Consider the following 18,341-nt stretch of genomic DNA (forward strand, 5'->3'; position numbering starts at 1 on the left):
GTGGAAAACCAAAGGATGCATTCCTCAGAGTAGAGACTAGCATTCCTCTTCGTCGCCACAGCGATCGCTGCTCCACCATCACCATTCTCAAATCTTGTGAAATCCGTCACCATGACAATACATCCTTCAGAGATGTTATGGTGAACTGCACATACTGTTCCTATGGCTCAACTGACTGACTAGCTGTGTCAAGCTCACTGGTTTGGTTCTCAGGGCGTTCAAACACTGATGAAAACAGTGCTTTGTTTGTAGTAGCTTTGTCTCATTCAGGATAAGTGTATGCGTAAGTGTAAGTGTACAGTGAGTAATTTGGTCTTTGTCTAATTCTGGATAAGTGTATGCCTAAGCGTAAATGTACAGTGAGTAATTTGGTCTTTGGCTACTAGAAAAAGGCACACTGGCCATCTGACTAAGGAGACACCTCAGCTCTGTTTAAGGTTAGCTGACTCACCAGACTGGACCAGCAGGCAATCAGGCTCTCTTCTGCTCAGCTGGGCAAACCACTCATCCAGGACATACATCAGTGGGTGACCAGTTGTCCTCCTGGGAAAGACCAACACCAGCAGAATTTAGTCATGATCCCACAGGGATGCACCTTGATTAAACAGTTTTTTGGTTTTTGTCTTACAGAAAATAAATATGGAATTTGTATAGGAATATATAGGGATGGTGAATAAAAAAAACACAAAAAAACATACCAGAGCACCACTTACCAAACGGGAAAATATATTTCTTATGACACATTACATAATTGACCTGTAAAGAAGTGTTTGGTGTCCTATAAACTAGCAATGGGATTATGTGGACAACAAATGTTGAAAACCACAGCAGTAAGTCTATGTCCTGGCTAGCATGAATACCACATACTATAGATAACCTAGTCGTACAGTAGAATACCAGGCATGCTGTGAAACCATAAATCATTCTGGAAATAAACCTGTTCCTAGTTAAATATATAAATGTACAGTATATACTATCTAAATCAGTGAAGAGCATTGGGGTTTAGGGGTTGTTGTGCAAAATAGGGCTGGTTTAGTACATAAACATTCATTGCAGCTCTTTGAGCTAATGTCATCCCAAACTGAGATGAATAAAACAGTTCACCTTGTGAATTTGTATGTCTCAGTCCTTTGACATCGAATGAGTCACGTGTTTAAGCACAGTTAAGCACAACTGTGCTTAAACACGTGACTCATTCGATGTCAAAGGACTGAGACATAACCTGATCACAATCCAGGTAAGACCATAAAATGAGTTTAGATTTCCTGAAAAGTTTGTCCTATGCTGCCCCCTAATGCCCATCTCATGTACAACAATGGTAGTGTAACTACTGATTCTGTCCACAGCAACACAGATATTACTGAATTAGTCACATCAATTAAACCTGGCAACACTGTCATGTCATGCCTAAGCACAACAGCAACTTAGATATTCCTAAAACCATCATACACAAGACATAAACTGTTTAACTACTGGTAGTTTAAACCCAAAACATCGCCTTCAGCCTGACTCTACTAGCTATGATTGTAAATATCCTTCATATTCCCTTCCATCCGGTGTGCTCTTTCCCAAGGTCTGCTCGTTCACCCCTAACATGCGCTGACAGGGTGTGAAGATCGTGAGTGTGAACTTTATGGGGTGTTTCAAATGGAACTCCATTTTACATTTTACACCCCTGATTCAGCAGGTCCACCACAGTACAGCTTTCTATCACCTCATAACTAACCCTTAGCCTGAAATAGACTGCACCTCCACCCCCACTAACCATCCACCCCGTCCCCCATTACGTCTCAGGGAATATAGGGGCTATGAAACACAGGCACTGTTTTTTTTCTGAGAGAGAAAAATTCCTGTGCGGTTTTGGGCTTGATTCTCTATCTACTTCGCTAGTGGTTTTCAGTCAATAGCGATCAGTCAGTATGGAAAGATGTGACATCTTATATTTACAGTTAGTCATTTGGTAGGTACATGTCATGAGACTTACAAGCAAGGCGCAATGCAAGCATCGAAAGGAAATGAACACATGAGGTTTTTTTTTTCTATTTATTTATTCCATGCTTTATCCATGTATTGCTTTTTAAAATTGAAGAGCATGAGAATTGCTGAAGACGGATTTGGGTCTTTCCATCAGTCTCTAATTGTCTGTAAATCTGTTAGAGAGGTCGTACATGAGAACTGAGCAATTTGGTGTCCATTAGGGTTTGCCATCAGTGGACCTTTAGCAGTAAAGGTTTTGGTTTCTTAGCAACATCTTTACATAACCCTGTTCTGGTTGAATAATAGAGGCCCACATGACCCTTTCTTTCAATAATAGTGGCGATTAAACACAGCATTGAATGGCACATAGTGTGGTATGGGCTGTAATGCAAAATCATTATCTTTATATTTCTGTTCCGTGTTCACAAAAAGTGTATATTAATGTTTATAAATGTATGTACTGGGCCTACATTGGAAGCTTTTAAACATTCTGATTCTCATTCAGGTTGGATTGTGCTGTGTTCACACTGTCAGCACAAGTGATGATGATATTGCTGTGTTTTGTTTTTGTAACATTTTTCAACATTTGAGTACCATTATGGGGAAACATCCCTGTCTCACAGAGCACACACTATTGAGTAGGTTAACTCTGGGCGTCATCTTAACTTCCAAAAGAGTCCTCAGCAGATTTTAATTTATCGACTGTAATCATCACTTCTCGGATTGGATTGGATTTGACACGAAAATTGCCTCCGATGTATCATGGTTTAGCCTGAAACAATATACTGGAGTGGTTAAGCCTAAATTATAAAAAAATATCGCCAGAACCACCAAGCATCCACAATTTCCTGTGGTTGGCTAAATTGCTTCATATGATTCTGACCAATGTGAGATCCAAAAAGGACGAGAGAAAAACAGTTACATTTTTTCCAAGGATTCCTGCAAACATGAAGCAAAGCAAAAATAAAGTTAAAGAAAAGTTATGAAAACGTAACACAATCAAGAATGAATTACCTAATTGATTTTTTTTCAACAGAATTTTCCAGCATTATAACTGTGCACGGTGCCACACTATTTTCAATCACCGCCCGAACAGGGTGTCACTATATTGCGCAGTGTGTGAAATCAGCTGTAATGTATTTTTGTGTGTCCCGTCATCACCAGGCGAGTAGTGGGTGCGCGGGGAGACGTTTGCGTGCTTAGGTCCTCACCCTGGCCTGGCCTGCCATGACCGGTATGTGAACCATCCAACGCTCTTTGTCCACCTCTGAAAATAACCCACAACAGCTGAGACAAAGCTGCAGAGACACACAGGGATAGCGCTACCGCCAGAACTGCTGCCCGTCGCTTCAAACACACACACACACACGTCTGTAAACACTCACACCACACTACTCATACACACCATGCCAATACACACATACTGTACATAAACAAACACACACACACACACACACACACACACCACACATACTGTACATAAACACACACATCACACAAACACACACATTTACGCACACACACAAACCACACATTCTGTACAAAAAGACACACATACACACACACACACACTCCAGACATGTGGAAAGCATATAAATGGAACAGAACAGAATTTGGTATGGTTTTCTGAGCTACTTGTACTTAGGGTGGAGAAACCAGTACATGGTGTACTCAATCAAAAGTGTATTGACTGGGAGTACCTCCTTCCTGAACAATACTGAGCACAGAGAACATGTGGCTGATGCACTTCCCATTACTCTCATTTCATACTTGTTTGGACTACCTTTTAAACCCTAGTGTTTGTAAGAATTCTTTATAACTTTTTCAAGATAAAAGATAATAATTTTAAAAAAGTATTCCAAAAAAGGCTAATATACGTACAGTATATGTTTGTTTTCTATATAAGCTTGTGAGCATCACAGTTCTAAATGTATTTCTATGACGTTGTCATTCACTCAGCAAGCTATTCTAGTGTTTCCCACTGAGAGTAGCCTGTACCAGTGTGGGTTCTCACCCATGTTGTACCAGAGGAAGAAAAAAAAGGCCTGTTGCATGATCCTGCTTGGGCCTGCTGTTGCATAACTTCCCCAACCGTTAGTCTGCGTTCTCTTTTTTTCTGGTCCCCTCGAAGTTTCTGCATTGTGACAGGACTACAGCTGCAGACGCGGAGGCCCAGAGCACCGCTGTGGCCAGGAACAAAGACCCCTGCAAAATGGCTCCACCAGGGAGGGAAAAAATCTCTGGCCTTAGATCAGGGCCCCATGTCGTGACCTGTTAATGGGCCCCAAGAGGTTTTGGACATGCATAAGTAAGAGGTGGAGGCATGTTACGGGCACAGAACATTTTACATAGGGGCTCCAGTGAGGGTTTCCTCCCTATGCTGGAAAAACAAACCTCACTCACAATCCAAGCCTTTCGCAGCAGCACCATTGGGGCGACTGATTCCAAACTTTGGAATATTCCAGGGACACTTCTAGAACAACTGCACCATGACAAAGGGTGGGCCTGACACCCCTGGTTGAATAGACAGTGATACTATGAATGTATATGACTTTAAACCAGCCAGTCCTTACACTGCGGTGTGCTCTACAGAACATCATCACATCAGCCCGCACATAAAAACAGCTGCAGTGTATTTTTTCATGTAGGAAATGCCATCCTGATATTGAGGATAGCTGGGTTCGCTTAGTGCGTTGAAGTGCTAAGGGTGCATATTTTTGCATTGACTTAGTGAAACAGTCACAAAGCTCATACATTAAAAGTAAAATGTTTTAAAAAAAGTAAAAAAAGAAAAGAAAAGATAATTGGACAAGAGGTTTCTCCCCTTTCTTGTGCACATCAGATCTTTTCATGTAACCCAGCGCCCACACGTATTTTAATCATACCTTAGCTTAGCTGCATCACAGCACCAGCAAACTGTCTTCTCAGTGCTCTTCTCTACTTCAGTGTGCCGTGGTACCATCACTAGCCAAATACAATACAGGAACAGCACGGGGCCTGTTGAAGTCTCACTGTGGCGCCTTAGACGTTGGAGGTAGGGGTGCGACTGACTCAAGTGTGTATGCATATTGTAACCTGCATTTGTTCTCCATAGACTACCTAGGCCTAATTAGCTTTTAATACCCCTTTAATGGAAGTGAAAGTATTCCTGCCCGGCTACCAACTTGGGAAAGCTCAATGCTGCTTACCCACACGGCCACCCAGGGACGTGCACAGGAGTGTGCTAAGGTTGCTTGGGCAACTGCCCGTTTGCCCTCTTCGACTGAAGTTGCCCCTCCAAAGGAAATAAGTTGCCCCTCCTAAGGAAATATTTTATAATAATAATATTTGTGATTACATGGCGGGGGCGTGGCATTTGCGGTAAGTGACAGTTCAAAATTATATTTTGAAAATCTGCGATTACATGGAGGGGGCGTGGCATTCGCGGTAAGTGACATTTGCAAATTTGCGATTACATGGAGGGGGCGTGGCAGCCGCGGTGAAAAAAATATTGTGTTGCCCCTTTTCTCCAGGGCAGAGCAACTGCCCTTCAAAATTCCTGTGCACGTCCCTGCAGCCACCAGTGGCATAGTGCCTGTGCTGTAGACTGCTGGATTTTTTGAACCGCGTGTTTTGAACCGCGTGTACACAAGACAGCTCATTTCAGTCAGCACAGGCAAAATGCATAGTAGATAGACTAGTTGTAACAAAGGTTTAAATGGCATTGTGGAAAATGTAGTGCAGTAAAAGGCTAAAATAAGTAAAGTAATAGTACAGTTCTAAAAAGTGTACAAATATGAGATTCCATGCGCCAGCAGGGCCAACTGCAGGTGCTTTCTAGCTTTCTCAATTGCTGTATACTTTTCAAAAATTCCCAAAGCCTTGGGTCGGGCAAATTAATAGTTCAGTCCAATCAGCATGAAAGAAGTGATAACTGTGCAAGGGGTAAAGTAGGTAGATTTTGTGAATTACTGACACTCATACTGACACATATCTTAGACACAGGTTGCCCAAAGAACTGAACTGCCCTGAACTGAACAAGAGCAATTCTTGCCCCTTACTTTAGCATCTTTAATAGCTAATGTAAAGCATGGTGAAGTCAAGGAACAAACATGACAGAAGCCCTTTTAAAATTGCCCCAAACTAAATGGGGAAACGTCATACGCTAGGGCTTGTACAAATAACATGCTTGCAATGAATGACTCTCTCAAATCCACCACAAGTGACAGACGCACGTTGTGTGGAGATAAGTGGATCTAATACATCCACTTACCTGTGTTATGACTCTTAATTATCAGCCTGGTGGAGCAGGAGGCAGTTTACTGCACCATTGGCTTGGCTGTGAAAAGAGTGACTATGGCAACCACAAAAGTATGTTCTCTTTCATAGACTCAAAATAAATAAAATGTTATGTGAGTCCTGGCTCAGTACAACATGTTACTCATAAAATAACCTTTGTATTTCTGTATGAACATGGCTTGCATTTTGGGTGGGGAAGGGGGACAGAGGAATGGATTATTTTATGTTGTGTTTAAAATGTTATAAGATAGATAGATGGATACTTTATTAATCCTGAGGGAATTTAGGAAAATTAAGTTAAGGCTAATTTGCACAAGACAGACGGCAGTGTGGCAGAATAACACATAACACACCCCATGAAAGTGAAAAGGCTTACATTCAGCTTGGCGGTCCTGCTGAGGGGCTCTGAGTGAAGTTGCTCTCCTCACAAGCCACAGTTGGTAAAGAGTAACCATGGCAGGGTGGGACACATTCAGCATCCACAGACCACCACAGCACTGAAAGAGTCAAAAGCCACATAACAGAGAACGTCTGAAAAAGGAAATCGTTTCATGTATATGGTAGTGCACGCTAACACATGTTCTCAGCAGATGTTTTAGTAGACAACTGGTATGACAGGTCGACTGCAGGTCACGCATGATAAGCACGCAAGCTAATCTAACTGTATTACAATAAAGCTAAAACTGCACTTCTGATGGTGATACGGACCATCATCATTGTTGTTAGCGGTCCTTCAGTAGGCTAAACGTCACTGCAACAGCAGGCTAGTTTACATTATTGACTTATAGGCGAATTAGTTTGTCTGCCAAACATGGAGATGTTTCAGAACTTTCTTGCGGATACCATCAGTAGAGATAAGGCCACTTCATATTTGTATCTCGGGGATAGCAAACACATTTCACATAATATTTGGCAGGCTATTATCCGGCCTTGTCATACATCCATTAAATGTTTTTAAATGTATGGAGGCCAGGTGAACCTACCTGGGCAATGAAAACAAAAGATATGCACTTGAGATATGCCAGAATTATGACTCATTTTTGGTTTTAAAACTTTTCGCCAGCACGGTCGAACAGATATTATTGGAAAGATGGGTCACCACTGCTGGGTGAGGGGTTAGACAGTTCCCGAACATTAGCTCCGGTTGCGGCTCGTGCTCAAACGCCGATTGCCGAACCTTCCATCGTCTGATTTGTATGTGCCGCGGATTGACACCTACTCGCGTGCCCTTCAGCCAATCATGCAATGGTTGGCTTGGCCAGCGCACGCCCATTGTCTGATCAATCCATGGATCATCCACGCGTGTTGCCCCATACCATACATCGTACTTTGTGTGCTGTGCGGCTCGCACTCCTTAGCTCAGATTGGCTGGTATGACTCAAGCGGTAAACTGTCTGATCCCTGAAGTTTTATTTTGATCAGGAGGGTCCGATAACGATCGGACAAGACTGGAGAAACATGACCGAAAGATTTGTGGTCATCCCCGTGGGGCAGGGTGACAATGAAAACCGTGAAGAAGTCGACAATGACCATGTACCTGAGGACGGAGGGAGAGGAGCGGGAGGTGATCTTATTGACCACCAAGGCGTTATTCCCATTCTTGAGTACAGCAGAGAGCCTAACAAATACGGTAAGACCAATTACTTTCGACAGAAGTTTGAGAGCCGCTGTTCGCAAACCTGTCTTCTGCCATCATTTGCTCTGACAGCAGTAGTCATGTAACGTTAACTTCCTTAACGAGCGTTGCCAGGGTGAAGTTGCTTTGGTGATTAGCAAATTGCTCATCGGCTGCAAATGAGTCGTTACATAACGGTGCCCACATGTGCAGATGATCTACATGACCGCTAAACAAACATAGGCTATGTCTGTGTCCATAGCAGTCTATATTGTCCCCCCTACACACTTTGCACTTAAAAGGTTACAAATGTGTTACTTTGGTGAAATAGTTGGCTTGCTGAAAAAAACGTCATGTGTATGCTTGAAAGAACAGATAATAATAACCACAATAATAATAATATAAACATGATATCATAAAAGATGTGTTGTTAAAATAATGTTGAGTGCGGTGCATACGTTTTTTGAAGTCTACCCTGTGGCATTGTTTCTTGACGAGGGATTCATTATAATAATAGGCTACGGATGATGCTATGCGATACAGTTACAGTTCAGCAAGATTGTCATACAAGTAATCCAAGTCTTTATTTCCCATTGCGAGGCAGACTGGGTTCAGCAACAGGATGCCTCTCATAGCCTTTGTAGAAAGCGTCTGCCTCCAGTGTAGATGTGGCCAAAAGTCGCACCGGTGTCCTTCGAAACCTTGGCTACCACTTCGCCATCTGCCATTCAGGGCATCATGTTATTTCATTGTTCACGCTTTAGCGTTGATAGAAATACCACTTGCGTACTCACACACCCTTTTGCATGTCATACCATGGAAAAAGAAACGTGTGTGTCATTTTCCTTTTTTAAGATGTGACATTACACGTAATAGCATTAGGTGTTCCTGGAATACACTTGGGCAAAGCAATTAACATACCCAGACCACTGGCTTTGATTCCCGGCTATATTCAGGAGCGGCGGGCATTCCATTGTGTTCATACACTAACAAGAGTTGCTGGTAACCAGAAATGACCAGAAACGGCAAGCTAAAATTAGGCTATTTGTTTTATGTCACCTATGGGTGACTTTGGAAGACACATATAATAAAACCGAGGCTTCTTTTTGAGTGTGTTTCCATACTCAGGCATATGGGAATTGCCTGGGTGTTCCACTCCACTACAGCCAAACCATGGCTTGGAATCAACTTAGGCCCCTACCCACCCCACCCCTTTCCTCAGGAGAAATTTCCAGCTGTCATAAATTATTTCACCCTGTCACTATGGACAGAAATGCTGCTGCGCCGCGCCCAAAGTGAGTGAAATCACAGCAAGCAAAAAACAAAAAAGCTTTTTCATTCAGTCTTTTGAATTGAATGTCAATGGACTGCTGATAGATACAGACAAATAGGGGGCAAAGCCAGCCACTTTGCTGACTATTGTTGATGTTATGTCAGTGATGTAATGATGCATCACAAGACTGTTTTAGTAATTGATAACATTAGAAAAATGTTAGTAAAAGCCAGATGTACTCTGTGACGTAAGGATTTATGAGAAGACTGTGTAGCTAATTGACTGATATAGTTAGGAGAAGCCTGGGCTGGGTTGCTACCTTGATGACTGTATTTGTGTTCAGTGATGTAATGTTATTATATCAGCGTCCTCCGAGGAAAGCCCATCCTAAAGCACACACAAGGTTCTCATTAGGGTCTGACAACCCTTAGCGCACAGCAGATGGAGGAACGTGGAGATCCAACATGTCCGCTCAAACCCCGGCTCTGGTGATCACCTCCAGACATTCCTGGTTTGATCATCACCTGCCTCAGTCACTCACTCACTCACTCAAACCTCAGGCTTATACTGTGATGTGTTGAATGCGATGAATTGGATCGCCCAATTGAATTTGTCCTTGGGAAGAACCAGGTTGTGTTGTGACACGAGGCATGAGATGATGAGATTTGTTTCAGTGCTGTGATTGCTCATTGTTGACAATGTGATGGGGTGTGTGTTTTGGGGGCATATTTCACCAGCCGTCTTATCTCAGGCAGGGGTTAACAAGATTTGCTTGCAGACAGACACTTAAGCAGTCTTCAGAAGTGCTCTTCAGCCCACTAAAAACACTCTGTTCTTTTACTTTGCCGTGATTTAATCTTACTACCCAAAGGCTGACTGACTCATCTTTCTCTCACACACACACACACAGATGGGAGAAGGCGTGGCATATGTGCACCTCTGTTTAACATCTCCAAATTACATTTGAGCCATTTAGCCACGGTAATCTGTGTTAGCACAGATATGAGCTGAATGGATGCTGAGACCATGGCTTTGACCTTTACTGCTTGTTGGAGGTAGGCCATGAACCCCGTGGGGGGCAGTTTCTTTGTCTTTGGTGGATATCACTTACTGCACCACACCTCTCCATGTAACCTGCACATCGTCTGGTTCATCCTTTTGATCAGTCCTGTTTCAGCATGGCATTGTAAGCAAATCCCTCAAGTGTATTGAGAATCTGCAAGTTGTAGGCCTATTACTATAGTTATTGCCAACAGGTCGAGGCCCAGTCTTTAATGAAGTTGCAATTACCTTAAGGACGGTGAATTTGTTGCAGGGTTCACAAAATTGCTAGCCTGACATCCCAGGAAAATCGAGTTTTCCTACTGTGCTACCAATATGACACAACACAGTGTCTGACGGGCTGTCAGAAAAGATCCCGTTAGTGGAATAAAATTCCCTCATTATTCGTCTTTTCTGCTATTTGGAGGAAGTACATTGACCACTGAACCAACAAGCTGCTGCTCATGATGATTTGTCCACCAGGAAGTGTGTGTGTCAATCGGAAAAGTACTAGGCAGGTTGGGTTTGAGTCCTCAATACTTTACAAAAGTTCAATACTGTTAGGAGCGCATAATGGAAAAACTGGATATCTCGCTAACATAGCAATTACACCACAACATACATTTGCATTTTAATCAAATTTAATCACAGCTTTATCCATTTGTTCTTGCGCAAACATATAGCCATAGTGTACGGACTGAGTCGTGAGCGCACGTGAGAGTGAGTTTATGTATATGCACAGTGAGGAAAAAAGCTAAAGCCTGTGAAATTGCTGACGTGTGTGTGTGTGTGTGTGTGTGTGTGTGTGTGTGTTAGAAAAAAATCAAAATGTGACAACTGTCCAATGGAAATAACGAGCCTGGATTTACAACCGTATTTCAGCTCTACTAAAAAGAGCAACAACAAAAAACGTCCCAGTGCTGCCACTACGTACATGTGTAGGTCACACTCTGCCAGCAGCAGCACTGAAAAGAACAGAAGAAGAAGAGAAAACTTTAGTAAGATGCTTAATGATATTTATGATGATCGTTGCAGTTTAAGCTGGTTAAACAATTTTTTTAATTTTTTTTTTTATTGCCTTCTCGAATATATCTACCTTTCTCCATAAAAAATGTGTGTGTGGGGGGGGGGGGATTTTATTGCAGGCAACAATAATCTGAAGAATGCCTGCCCGTAGGCCTATCAGGGATTTCGAAATTTCGACCCCTGTTTTGATTGTTTTTCTATTGAGGTCCTCCCTAGTATTGACCATAAGACCTACTCAAATGCTTTTCCCAGTAGCCCTGCCCTGTTAAGTGTTTCCTGTTTAGTGTCTGTAAGTAGTAAGTGTAGTGTGTAGTGTGTAGTGTGTAGTGTGTAGTGTAGTAAACCATCGCGGTTGTTGTGAAATAAGACATCCGTTCAGTGACATCTGACGTTTTCTGTCCGATGTTATCTGAGTGATTTTTAATGGGACAGGCAGGGTATCCGTGGCCTTCCTTTGCTTTGGAAAAATGAAAAGCTTGCTGCCATGGCAGCACGCAGTATACTGCTCCCCTATCAGACTAATTATCCCAATCTGAGTAGGCCTTTGGTCATTAGAGGTGGATTAGGAGTCTGGAAGAGGGTTACAGGCTCTCCCAGTGGATTGATGAAATATGGTTAAGCTTGCTGTGCCCTTGACATCTCCTGGCATCTCCAACTTGGCATTGCATATGAAATTATGCTCCGCTCAAATGCAATTTTATTTTCATGCCTTTGTCTTAAAGGCACAATATGCAACAATTATGCTTCAGGATTAGGGTTAGGATAAGCAGTTTAACCTTAAAATAACAGCTCTAAAAAAAATTGGGGCGCTACAATGACTTTTAATATGGAGAATTGCGTCCGTGCCAATGGCATAGCAGGGTCGATAAGCATATAACTGCCTTCTGTAGTTTTGCCTGCCGATGCCCGCCGACCTGACTTTGATTACCTTCTGCCGATCTAGTAAGTAGCATTTGCCGTCTTGCTTAGTCTTGTGTTGCACATGATTGATGTTTGACTGTGTAAGGACAGTCGTTGAGTAATTAGTTTGTCATAATGTCAAAGTCAGCACATTTCAAGAGATTTCGTTAGTTTTAGCTGCTAGCATACCTTTAGCGAATAGCTATTAATCCTTAATGCACCTTTAATATCATCATCCATTGAAAAAAAGCCTTGTGCTTGGGGGGGGGGGGGGGGGGGGGGTGAATATGTTTTTGTGCCTTTGCCTTGTCCTCTTCCTTGTTGTCTGTGTGTTGTTCACAGATAACTGGAGACTCTAACACAGATCTGTGGTGTATTCTAAGTATGTGATAGAAAAGAAGAGCCGTATGGCTTTGTTTTACTGGGAGAATGAACCCACAGGGTTCTTCTATGTGGAGGTTTACCACCCACTCTGATTTAACCTGCCCAGGTTTGTCACTTAACCACATACTCAGAATACCCCCTGGTTCAGATCTAGCATGGGTGAGAGTCTGATAGATTCTTTTCTTGCTGCTGAATGCTTCATTATTCAATATTCAATTATTGTCTGTCTTCCGAAGCCTATAGGAACAGAGAGTCAAATGCCAACTATGTAGAAGTGAGAACGTGAACCTCGGCTATACAGTACAAAGAACATAAGGCCTATTTGTCCATTTGCTTCCTTCTTTGTTTGTCATGTTGTTATTTTGCTGTCTATGGTTTATCCTGGGCTGGCAGTAGTCTTATTATTCAGGTGCAGTCATATTGACAGTAATGACATGGACATTGTTATTTCTGTACTTTAATAGATGGATAAACATGTCTTTTTTAATTTATAGATCTTTTTGACCTCCACTACTATAAGCCAGGATGAAATGAATGGTAGATTAGTAAGTTGGCTAATAGGCTGTTGTTGTTCTTGGGAGATGCTTGTTCTTTGGCCAAACGTGGAGCAGAGAGGCAGAGAGGCAGAGAGGCAGAGAGGCAGAGAGGTAGAGAGGTAGAGAGGTAGAGAGGGAGAGAGGGAGAGAGGGAGAGAGGCAGAGAGGCAGAGAGGCAGAGAGGTAGAGAGGGAGTTAGGGAGAGAGGGAGAGGGAAGGAAAGGAAAGGCAAGGAAAGGGAGAGAGGGAGAGAGACGGAAAGTGGAGAAGAGCTGAGAGTCTTTTTTTGGAGTCAGAGGCCAGTGGAGCATCACTCTCCTCTCAACAACATGCTCCAGCTATGTGAGCAGAGCACTGGCCAATGCTCCAGCTATGTGAGAGTAACACTGGCTAATGTGAGGCTAACTGTGACCATGGAGGTTATGTGTTCGGTGCTGTTTGTTACCGGCTCTGTTTCCACGAGACTCGGTGGAGTGGAGTAGCGGGGACCAAGGAAGAACCCATCGTATTTTAGAGTGCATCTGAATCACGGGGCGCATCCAGAAATGATTTTACACTTTCATTAACGTTGCACGATGGAGCATTTAGCCTTCAGGCTCTCCGAATGCCCTTCTAGTTTGAGTGTGGATTCCTTTCAGTTTAAGGCCCTACACTGAGGCAAGACAAGAAAATGATTACTTCTGGGACTTAGCAGCACATCTTAGCTCAGGCATAAAATCCATGGCAGTAACTTTGGACATGTGTGTTGGGTGCCTCTAATGTCTTGTCTAGCCATAATGTCTTGTCTTGTCTATTGATTTGGCCTCGTCAGTCAACACAGACAGGAGGAACTATAGTTACACTGTGTATGACGCGTGCAGTATGAACCACGCTATGGTTGTCATGGGATTTTCAGTTGAGTCATTTACTTTCATTCTTGATGTTTTGTCCACAAGTCTGTTCTTTTTTTGCAAACTTGGTTCCTGTTTTCTCTCTCTATATATCTCTCTCTCTCTCTCTCTCTCTCTGTTTGGCTTTCATAATAAGGCGTTGGGTCCTTGACGTGTTTATGCATGGCTCCTCCATGTTGTTAACCTTTTGAAAGGCTTTAGTGTGTTTTCCACCACACTCCTAATCACGGAGTGACTCATCCTGCCCAGTGTATCCTCCTGAGACCACGGCTCCAAGGCTCCAAGGCTCCAAGGCTCCTTCTGAGAGAGGGGTGTCCCTGGGAAGAGTCTGGGCCTGGCTCACAGCATGGAGACAAATTGAGTTATGGATATCTCTCTGCCCTCGTGTGTGCAATCTATGAGCTTGTCTGCATTCTTGGGAGACTCTACCTCTCTACCTCCACACACACACACACACACACACACACACACACACACACACACACACACGCTCTCTCTTTCTCACACACACACACACACACACACACACACACACACACACACACACACACACACACACACACACACACAAACACGCTGTCCTGTTCCCTAAATTATTAGTCAGAACAGTTAGTACCGCGATGTGTATTCTCATTTTCAGTGCCCCTATAGCAAATGAGATCTTCGTTGTGCGTTTAAGGCCAGCCTATCAAACAGCTCCATGGACACTGAGCCTGCTGAAGCTCATCGACTCATTTTCCCACAGGAAACAGGATCCATAATGTGCTCGAGTCGCATGGCTCAGTGCCCTGGATAATCTGTAGTCCTATATGAACTCCACCAGCGCCCTGATAGGCCGAGCTGATTTAGCGTTAGCATGGCGAATGATTTCAGGAGCTGGTGAGGAAACCTCTCCCAGTTTACTGATGGAGAGAGAGAAAGGCTCACAGTCACAGGGAAACCTCTCCCAGTTAACTGACGGAGACAGAGAGAGAGAGTCTCTCACAGCCAGCCCTTTCATCTAAATGAATTAAGCCTCTGGCACGAGCAGGTGGGTATTTTAGCCTGGCAATTTAATTGTTCACACCCGAATGCATGCACACAAATCAAGACACACACACACACAAACACAAACACAAACACACACACACACACACACACACACACACACACACACACACACACACACACACACACACACACACACACACACACACACACACAAACACAAACACACACACACAAACACACACACAAACACAAACACAAACACACACACACACACACACACACACACACACACACACACACACACACACACACACACACACACACACACACACACACACACACACACACACACACACACACACAACCTACTCCACCCTGGTCCCTGTTTCAGGAAGCCTCTCCCAGCGTCAGGACAGAATGTGTGTGCAGTGCTCTGCTTATCCCCAGCCTGTCACTCAGTCAGCGCGGAATTCTCCAGTTGTGAGCCACATTCTGTTGCAGAAGAGAAAAAGGCGTCACCTGATCTGCTCGTGCAGCCCGCACAGATGAGCGCCCAAGGCGCAGCACAGGGTCGCCACGGTGATATCTGAGCCCTGCGGCATCTGCTTAAAAACGCATCGTCGCCCCTCGTCATCGCCCGCACAAAAAGATGATCTCTGCCCTGGTGTTACGGATCCCCCTGAACCCTGACTGCCCAGAATAGTGGAGTTCAGCCTGCATAGCAGCGTTAGCGCGTAGCAGAATATGTTGTGAGGTCATTTGATCTGTTTGTCTGGCCCTTGTAACCAGTTTCAAGTTTTAGGTTGTTTTTTTCCCCCTAATGGTCTTCCATCCAACCACTCTCTGGTCTATTTAGGGAACAGAAAATTGTACAAAACAGCTATTCAGAATTGTTGCAAAGTGGTCTTGCCTCAGAGTGGATTGCCCCAGATTTTGTTGCATGCAACGGCCATTTAAATGCAGTGTTGTTAGCTCTTATTCAAGCAGAAAAGGTGGAATTTTCCACCTGTAAAATGCAATGGAAATGTAGCAATGTGACGAAGGAAGTGTTGTGCATTGGAAACAGGGGTGCGTAATGGAGAAAAGACCCTGCCAGACTTATTCAACTGAAATATCAGTTGAATGTTTTCCAGCTTATTTTTTTTTAATAATGTTTCTTTTTATTGATGTGAATATTTGAGTACACAATCAAAAAAGGCCATTATGAAACTGTAACATACAGTTCTACAGTGGTCTTTTGGTCATAAATGCTAATTGTACACAGTTATTGATGATATTATGATTTAATGATATAGTGACTTCTGAGGGGTGTGTCGTAATCATTTTTAGGGGTCTCCACAGAAAATCAACACATGTTAACTACTTTTAGACAATGCAGTTTCCAAAATGGCCTGAGGGAGGCAGCAGAGTGATGCTTTTTGAATGTGAAGCTTTTCTTGTGCTGAACGCTGTTGGCTGTTTGTTTGTATACATGTGAAAGTAAACAAGCTGTAGGCCTATAGTGATACAGACTTCATTGAAGTGCATCTTAGGCTAAATACAGTCATGATTACAGGTAATTCATCCTGGAGTAAAACAGTTGAATTGGAACAGTGGTACTCTCCTATGTTGAAATGTAATCAAGGAGACAGGGTGTAACCGAGTTATCATCCATTAGATGAAAATGTATTCTGCGGAGCTGTGGTTGAGCCATGATGGGCCACTGAACAGAGTTTTCAGTTGTGATGTCCAGCCCTGTCTTGGCCCTTTGTTGCCACTCCACTCAAAAGATGGAGAGGCCGCATATGTTGTTGATATGCCCATCTGGTCCTTTATGAAAACTCTTAATCCCTTCACCATCAGCAGTCTCAGCTGGCCTTCATCATCATTAGTGATCAGCAGTTATTGTTTGGTCAACCCATATGGCCATTAGCCTAATCTTTTTCTCTCTCTCTCTCTCTCTCTCTCTCTCTCTCTCTCTCTCTATCTCTCTGTCTCTGTCTCTCTCTCTGTATCTCTCTTTCTCTCACTCACTAATGGTCGTGACCCCTCCCTCCTCTCCATTGTCTTGGGTAAATGGTCTTCCCTCTGTCTTCTTAACCTAATTATTAACCTAACCTATTATGTAATTATGTATGATGACATTTGGGGATTGGAGGGGCTGAAGATTAGATCACAAAGACTTTGTTTTTAATTCAGAGCTTTTTTCTGTCAGCTTTGTTGCTTTGAGGATCAGTGACCTTTGCAGTCATCACCGAATGGCTTCAGGGTTACTAGGCAGCCTGAGGTCAACCTGCGATTTTTGAAATCATAGATGTTGTAAGACATTTTTTGAAGCCAGGGGTCATGGTGCAGTGACCTTTGTTTACTTTCACTCCTACATTCGCCTCTTCGTGTAAACAGGGCTTAAGTTGCAACACTTTCCCAGTCTTGATCTGTTTGCTGTGTAAACACCGGCTGGCTGTTTGAAATACTTAAAGCAGGGACAACAATCCCCCACCCGACTCAGGCAACAAAGACCAAGCATCCACAAACGAATCAGTGCTCTCAAAGTGTCCCAACACAACAATGGGTATGTGTGCGTGTCTTTATACACTTGTTTGTGCACAGAGCTTTTGATCCGGCACCTGTGTCTGTATACATAGAACTTGTGCTTTTCTCCCTTTGTCCCTTTCAACAGCTATTTATTTAGAAGACTCAGGTGGCAGGTAAAAGGATGTGCTAGCCTAGTTAGCCTAGCGCTGATAAGCTGCACCTCGAAGTGAGAGGCAGAGTCCTGCCCCTGGATAACGGGATGCATTAGAAATCCTATCTCCTGTCTGACGGACGTCTCCTGATAGCACTCTGGCTATTCTGGGAGCGCCATTGTGGGACCGCAGTGTCCGGAATAGGGGAAATAGATTCTCCGCAAAGAGATTTGTTACAAAAGGCTGCAGTGTTTTCTTAGACTTGAAACGAAATGAGACACAAAGTTATCCTCTTGGACAGACACAGAGAGGACAACCAGGACAGTTTAATGTGGCCTGTCTGTCTTGTAGAATGGCACAGAGTTGTGGCTGTAATGTTCTTCTCTTTACTTGCATTGTGCTGTCTCCGTATCTGGCGTCTCTGTGGAATAGGCTCTTCTCAGTATGAATCCGTGTCTGTCGGGGTGGAAAGTCCTCCAGGTTTATCTGCCTCAACACAAGGCTCCATCTCTCATTCCTTCCCTGTCCTTTGGTTTGGTGCTCGGGTGGTGCGTGATCCCTGAGCTTTTCAGGCTTTCTACCTGTCCTGGTTGAGATGATGCCAAACCCACCAGAGATGAGGAAGGCACACAATGGGCTAAACAGCCCTTGTGTAAAGCCAAGCCATGATGATCATTCTATATATCGCATTTAACCATATCTCTTCAAGCAGCTTTTCCCAGGAAGGGATTATCATCTTCATGGAGGTTCGTCCTCGCTGAAACC

General features: G+C 43.5%; 1 protein-coding gene across 1 annotated transcript in view; it reads left to right on the forward strand.

Moving 5' to 3' along the window:
* Positions 1–7,713: 7,713 nt before the first annotated feature.
* slc12a7b (solute carrier family 12 member 7b) overlaps positions 7,714–18,341 on the forward strand; it is a gene marked incomplete at its 5' end in the record, with an annotated part of 61,197 nt that continues 50,569 nt past the window's right edge. The window contains one exon of the mRNA XM_080854773.1: positions 7,714–7,885. Coding sequence (XP_080710899.1) covers positions 7,714–7,885 — 172 coding nt within the window. The remainder of the gene's footprint in view (positions 7,886–18,341) is intronic.

This window comes from Sprattus sprattus, assembly GCF_963457725.1.
Source record: "Sprattus sprattus genome assembly, chromosome: 17".
Lineage (NCBI taxonomy): Eukaryota > Metazoa > Chordata > Actinopteri > Clupeiformes > Clupeidae > Sprattus > Sprattus sprattus.